This window comes from Corylus avellana, chromosome ca2 (assembly GCF_901000735.1).
Source record: "Corylus avellana chromosome ca2, CavTom2PMs-1.0".
NCBI lineage: Eukaryota > Viridiplantae > Streptophyta > Magnoliopsida > Fagales > Betulaceae > Corylus > Corylus avellana.
Window position 1 is genome coordinate 17,114,593 of NC_081542.1, and position 7,500 is coordinate 17,122,092.

At 36.1% G+C, this 7,500-nt stretch overlaps 1 protein-coding gene and 1 pseudogene across 1 annotated transcript in view; both read right to left on the reverse strand.

Moving 5' to 3' along the window:
• The window catches only part of LOC132169187 (galactinol synthase 2-like), a 5,931-nt pseudogene extending 1,893 nt beyond the window's left edge, over positions 1-4,038 (reverse strand).
• Positions 4,039-4,646: 608 nt separating this feature from the next.
• The window catches only part of LOC132169188 (trihelix transcription factor GTL1-like), a 14,969-nt gene continuing 12,115 nt past the window's right edge, over positions 4,647-7,500 (reverse strand). The window contains exon 3 of the mRNA XM_059580259.1: positions 4,647-4,791. Coding sequence (XP_059436242.1) covers positions 4,647-4,791 — 145 coding nt within the window. The remainder of the gene's footprint in view (positions 4,792-7,500) is intronic.

A 7,500-nucleotide genomic window follows, 5' to 3' on the forward strand; every position in this document is an offset into this window, starting at 1 on the left:
TCGTCCAGTCCACAGTCGTCGACGAAGGAGAGCATGCGGAGGGCCATGGCGTGGTGGAGGGGCACGGCGGAGTAGAAGAAGTTGGCGGCGGCGAATAAGAGGCATACGGCAGAGAGGGCGGTGACGGAGCCTGTGAATCCGGCGGCGAATCGGGCGGCGCCACCCTAGCGAGGTGAATAGGTCTCACTCAATAAAGCCAAGAGGTCTTTGTTTATCTAATCAAATTGGGTAAGGGTTGAATCCAAGAGGGAGTGGATTCCCAACAACAAACAAAATCGAAAATGCAATGGAAAAAAATATAAATGAAAAAATAGGCCAAAAAATGCCCTATCAGAAGAGGAGGAACGAACTCGGTTACCAGATTCTCCCCCACACGATAAAACCACTGCAGGAAGACTAAAAGTCTAAAATCCAGAAACCCCAACAACAACAGAAAATAAAAGCAAAAAAAAAAAAAACAAAAACAAGTGGCATCAACATCGGCGGTGAGGAGCAGTATGGGGTGGCGAGTGGGTCAGATTTGGGTAGAACCGGACATAATCTGGACGGATCCAGGCCAGATCTGGACAGATTCGAGCCAGATCTGACCAGTTCCGGGCCAGATTTGGCTAGATCCGGACAGATCCGGGTCAGATTTGGGTAGAACCGGAGACGATCTGGACAGATCCAGGCCAGATCTGGGCAGATATGGTCAGATTCGAACCAGATCTGACTAGTTCCGGGCCAGATTTGGCTAGATCCGGACAGATCAGGGTCAGAACGGAGAGGTTGAAACGGCGGATAGGCACGTTAGAGACAGGGTGGTGGAGGCAACATTGCTCGTTTGGAAGAAAATGCAACGAAAAAAGTAGAAGACAGGGGAGAAAAACTATAGGTCAGAGAGCGGAAAAGATGATCCCTCCCCTCCCGGAGCACCGGCAGGAGACAGTAGAAAAATCTAGAAAGAGGGGAGAGATTTCCTCTCTAAAAAGAGAGAAGCGGTTTTGTAATATCTCAATTAATGAAAGAATATTCGGCGGGATATATAGGCTATGAAAGAAAATCAAAGAGACCATATTTGTAGTTCCTTTTTTATTTTATTTTCGGTAATCTGAATTGGAAACCATTACAGGTGGTGACTTTCTATTGGTTTTGCCGCATTAAATTAGAATAGGCTATCTGGCATTGTTCCCCCTCAAATTTTGAGGGGAAGTTTGACAAAGACGTATTTGGTAGAGGAGAATGCTTTTTTTGGCCTTCTACCCACCATCTCTTCTCTTTTTCTTTTTATTTTTATTTTTATTTTTTATTTTAAAATGAAGATGATAAAGTGAGGAGATGGTAGATGGTAGAAATAAGAATGAAGTGAAGCATTCCTCATTTGGTAGATGATACAAATTTTAAATTTTTCATTGACAAAAGAATATAAAATTCTTATTTGATTATGAGTAATGCATTTTTCACTTTTCTATCTGGCTATCTCCCAATCTCATGTGTTATATAAGAGTATTCTTAGCAGACTTCTTATAAAGGAGTTTGTTTTCTAAGTTTAAGAAATATGTTTAAAAAATTACAAAAAACATCTCATAACAGACTCTCTAAATGAACCTTAAACATTAGGATTGTTATAGTAGAACTCAATGTTTTGGGTTTCACTATTACAATCCTTATGATTATTAAAATAAAATAAAAAATGATTCATTTTCATCTTTCCTCTCTCCTCTCATATCTCACAATTCTCTCTCAGCTCTCCTCTCATATATATAATATAATTAAAAAAAAATAAATATTTTAACGATATAGGAAATGATTAAGAGAAGTTATTAGAGCGTATTTTAACATAAGAATAAAAAAAGTAGTTTAAATTTTTAAATGTAAAGAAAATAACAAAAGACTGTTAAGAATGCTCTAAAATAAAAGAATTGATTTTTTATTCCACGATATTGGAAGATGGAAAGAAAATGGAAAAGGATAACAAATAGAATTACTCTTTGAATATAAAGGTGCCAATCTAGTAATGCTTGGGAGCCATAAAAAATCTGCCCCAAAATATCCGCTTTTTTCTAAGTGGCCCACAGTTAACAAACTGTGGTTACTTTTTGTTTTCAAAAAAAAAAAAAGAAAAAGAAAAATAAACCCACCACCCACCGCATGCTGTCCCCTTCCTCATGCGGGCCATGCTTCAATTCTCTCTCCCCCACCTTACTCACGCTTCTCTCTCCCCAACCAGCTCTTAATATTTTATTTTATTTTATAAAATAAAATATTAAGAGATGATGGGCAGAAGGTTTGAAGAAGATTGCAAAATAGTATATCTCGTGCAGAGCCCCTGGCGCAACAATTTTGATATGTAAGGTCAGCAACATGCCACGTCTTCTTTCATATTCTTTTGTTTTTTTTTTAACATCTCTATCAAAGACAAGACCTTAGTAACGTGGCATATTTCTGGCCTTACAAATGAAAGTTGCTGCCACGGCAATTTCTTAAAAATTGCTGTGGATCCTCATCCCCTCGTTTCTACCTTTTTTTTAATACATTCAATCATGTGGGCCACATCCGCAAGAAAAAGTAGACCTCTATTTGTCAACGCAATTAATGACAATGGACCAAAAAAAAACCTTCTTGCAAACGCACACTTGGATTTTCCACATAATATTATTATGCCAACTAATACTTCCACCTCAGCTTTTTTTTTCATGTTAAACACATCAGGTAAAATATTTTTAAAAAACCTAATTCTACCAAGTTATTGATTTACCATCATCTTCTTTTTATTCTTCACGGAAATTGTGCTTCTTCAACTTCTTCACCCAAGTTCGTGCCTCCACTAGCAGGTGTGGAATGCAAATGTAACAGGCATTAGAAGAAAGTGGTTAACTATTCAGCTATGTTCATTCTGTTAGGTTCAGTTAGTTAGAAGTTGTTAGTTGAAGAAGGAAGTATAAATAGGGTCTTTGAAGATGTAATCAATATCTTTGGAGAATTGTAAAAGCATTGTGAGGAGATTAGCCATCTCAAATTGGCCAAGTTCATTCAATAAGAAGAAGTAGTTCCCTTTCTCTCTTTCTCTTCCATTTTCTATCCTATATTCGGTTTGACAGTAACTTTCATGTTACAACAAATCTTAACGCTGCCCTGTACCACAAAACTTCTTTGCCGACAACCCTGATCAAGATAATAATTCCCCTCTTTTCAACCTTTTCTTCCTCGCTGTGCATCAAATTTGAAAATATTTTTAACTTTTTTCTATTTCACTTTTCGATAATAATAAAATAAAATAAAAAGATAATTAGAAAATATTGATACGTAGCAACCGAGAAACTTCTGTTATGTGCAAATAGATATATGTGACTAGGTTATTTTTTTTATTTTTACATATTCACACAATGAGAAAAAATGAGAATAAAAATTCGGATTTGTGATTTTTGTTTTAAGACGCGTACTGATCTCCAACCAAACTGCATTTTGGGGACATGATTGGGTTTAATTTGAATAAATGAAAAAGATTGACTGAAATTTTCTGTATCAATAACCTCCCATCTAATCGGTTTATTGATTGACCATAAATAAATAATGAAGGTTAAATAAAACCAAAAAGTTAAAATTACATGTCTTTCAAACAAATTCCTTATACTTTACTAGTTTAATTTATAGTTTCATTAAGCGTACTCTCTCACTTCATATTGGGTCGTTAGGTATACTCCTCACCTAACAAGGTTGTTAACCGTACGTGTTTCACCACTTAACACTAGGCCTTCAAGCGTATTCTCTCACTTAACCCTTGGTTGTTAAGCGTATTCTCTCACTTAACTCAAGTGGTGGAGGCCTTGATCTTAGAGTTTGCTCCTTTCAAGGTCCAAAGTTCAACACTTCATGGGAGCAAATAATTCCTTGAAGCCACACTTGTAACGTCGGATAGCACCGCGACGACCAAAGGGTACACCGTTTTGGTCTTCCTCTGCCCTTCACGTAGTCTCTGTGTCCGGCCAAGAAAGTCACGAAGGCCCGGCTTGGGTTCGTGACGGGTTTTACAGACGCTGGGAGGAGCTCAGGAGCCATGCCGAGGTCACCTGAGTCGCTCGTGGAGTATGATATCTCTGAGAGAGAGAGAGAGCATGAGTGAGAGAGCCGGGGGAGGTGGTCGTGTATATATAGAGGTGAAATGAAATGAAAATGAAAATGCAAGAGAAATTTCGGGTGGATTCGTTTATACAACTTGGGATGATATTGGGCTGTGTGCTCGCCACGTGGAGATCCAACGGTGGGTGGCGGGTTGCGGGAAGGTTCTGGAGATGGAAGAGACTGGAAGGTCCTTTAATTTGCTAAGATTGTGACTGGGTGGTGAGGGGCGATCGTCTGCGAGTATGACTCGGTGCTCACGTGAAGCTCACGTGAGTAATTATTAATTCACAACTTGGATTTTGTCACTACAAATACAATAGTTGCTATTTAAATTGGCCACTGTGTATTAATTAATTGTTGGTTTTTGTGTTAATTATTCGGTTAAGTCAATATTAGAGCAAGTTTCACTGTTTCTTGAGTGACTTTTTCTCTCATGAGAGTTATCTCTGCCTTCTTGCTTGGGGGGTGCTTGAGAAGGAAGAAATGGTTTTCTCCTTCTATTTTTTGTCTCTCCAGGCTAAATCTATGGCTTGTCCTTCACCATATTATATTGTTCTACGCACCTCACTACCTTCTTCCCTGCACCTCCTTTTGTTGTACTTGTGGATTAAGCAATAATCAATATCTTTGTATGCATAATATCTTAGACACCTCTCCATCGACACCAGACAGAAGCTCTCCTTCGACAATCTGAAAATAGTTGAATAAGTACATGTAATGATTATTTTCACTCATGATTCGAAAGGAAGAATGAGTAAAGGATTTTAAAAAAGAAAAAAAAAAAAAAGAAGAAGATGATGTACTTCCCAATAATAAATTCAAAACAAAATTGCTAACTCAGGCATCACCCCAAGCTAGTTCCTTCGCATGTGAACAACTTGACAAACAACCTTTATTAATGGTGACAATAAATTCTATGATATCCACGTCAGCAGCTAAGGATAAAGCTACGGTCGAAACAATGTTCAAGAGTGTTATACTATAGTTCAAAATCAAACTAATAGAGATAAGGTTACTGAACATGAGAGTAGTTGAAGATAGTGTTATATCAAAATCTACAGTTATCTTTAATTATTATACTACAATTGTAAATTTATAAATATAGATTGAATAGAACATTATTGGTATTGATTGAACCAATCTTAATTTGTATTCTTATCTTGGTATCATAACCCACTACAGAATGAATAGGGCTCAAACTACTTGTTTCATGACAAGAACGAAGAAAAATAAATACTACCCGTAAGAGACGGTATTGAAAAATAAATATTACCCGTACAAAACCCTACAATTAGAAGGGACTATAAATACGATTTTCAATTGGGTCAAAACACCGAAACAGTAACGCTTCAAACATTGAACCGAGTTAGATACAAACTAGGCTCTCTATAATATAAATGATCATGATTAGTAAGGAGAGAGATTTTTAGTTAGCCACTTTCAGATATACTATAAATCATCACGATTTGACACGTACGATCTCTACATTTGATAGAAATTTAATAATAAATTAGTGGTTTAAAAATTAAGAAAAGACACTATTAATAAATTTGTCAATTTTGGGTCAACTTGTTAAACCCATATGTGCCCGGTATAAATTAATTAAGCTTTTATATATATATTCCTCTGCAGCTTGGTTGAGTTGGTTTGCTCGTCAATGTCTTAAGGGTGTTCCAGATGAATCTGTTTTTTTCTGGAATATTGTACGGGTAACTGCGTTTGTGTGTAAATTTGTTTGGTGTTAATGAAATCGTTAGTTCTCTGCTCTCTTACAAAATTTATTCTTTCAGTAGTGTTTTTCTTGCCATTTGTCTTCATTCATTTGGAAAATAATATTCACATAAAAACACATATATAGCAATTCCCTTGATGAGTTCGGCAACAAACAAAACCTTATTCAAAGAAAAGAAAGGATAAAGTTTATATCCAAAATGGATTGAATTATTATTATTATTTTAAAAAAAAAAATTCAATTGATTAAATTAACATATGTGTTTAAAATGCATGTCATCCTCACATGCTTTTTTTGGTTTTAATTTTCATATGCATTTTGAACTTAGCTTAATAAACAGGACGAAAACGTTCTTCAATTCAAAGAATACTTCCCCAATCACGGGATTCTTTGTCCAATAAGAATATAATGGATTTGGTCATATATATATAGGTTTATATATCTAAAGCATGCAAGAAATATATAGGATGGTCAAAATGGTGTTTATAGAACCAAAAAAAAACACTCCTAAATCTCATTGGAAATAGCCCATATCTTATTTCATAAATTCATATTTAATTTGTTAAAATAATTTTTTTTTTTTTTTCAATTCAATTTCTAGAAAGAAAACCCAATCCCCTTTATGTACGTGCCATGTCATGTTTAATTATTATATGAATTCGTAGATATTTATGTGTCTATTCATCATGATCATGAGCTGCCTATATATCTCCATGTCATTATACAATATTCGTGACGTCGTGGCTTACGGTTTAATTACTTCTAGAATCTGTAATTATTTTGAACTGGTCGTAATTATGTGATTGCCTTCGTGTGTGATATAATGATATTGCTAAATACCAATTAAATTATTCCCCAATGGACGGTCATGAACCACGTTCGACGTCAGACTAATGCAAGCTGTCCATAGCTATGAGCCTATGAGGATAAGATCTGGCGAGAGGATTTGAATCTTCGTGTATACACCTTGAATCAAAAAGCAACTTTTAAGGACCATGTGCCAAAGGCAACTTCCACAGCCCTCACTCAGCCCCACTCGATCACAAACTGATATTTAAACAAACACAAAACAAATGCACAAAAACATCATACACACACACGCATTATAGTTTGAGCTCAAAAGGGCGGGTCACTCCAGACCGATGGGTCTGGTCGTGAGTCACTTTTTCCGGCGTCGGAGTCAATTTTTTCGGCTTTTAGGGTGATAAAATCAATAAAAAGTTCACTTTCTACCTCTAAGTTTTAGTTTTGAATCAAGAAACAAGTTTTAAGGCATTAGAATCGGGTTGTGATTCGGGTCATGATGGTTTCAGGCAGGCTTTGAGGCAGGTCACACCAAACCCAATGCTGGGTCTGGCAACAGGGATTAGGGGTTTTTGGTCTTTTTGTTTTTCACTTTGATTTGCTGTTTTTGTTCTCACTTTAGTTTTTTGCAATTTTCTTGAAATGGAGATGTGTCAAATGGAGATTGGAGGCTGTAAAACAGCCTTTTTACATATGGTCCTGACTGAAGGCGCTTTCATTCTTCATACTCCCATTCCACCAAAATTCAATCCACCCCTAAATCCATCTTACATAAAAAAATTAAAAAAATTAAAAAAAAAATTAAAAAAAAAAAAATCAACTATGGATTAAGCATGCCACATCAGCTGAAAATGCTAAATATT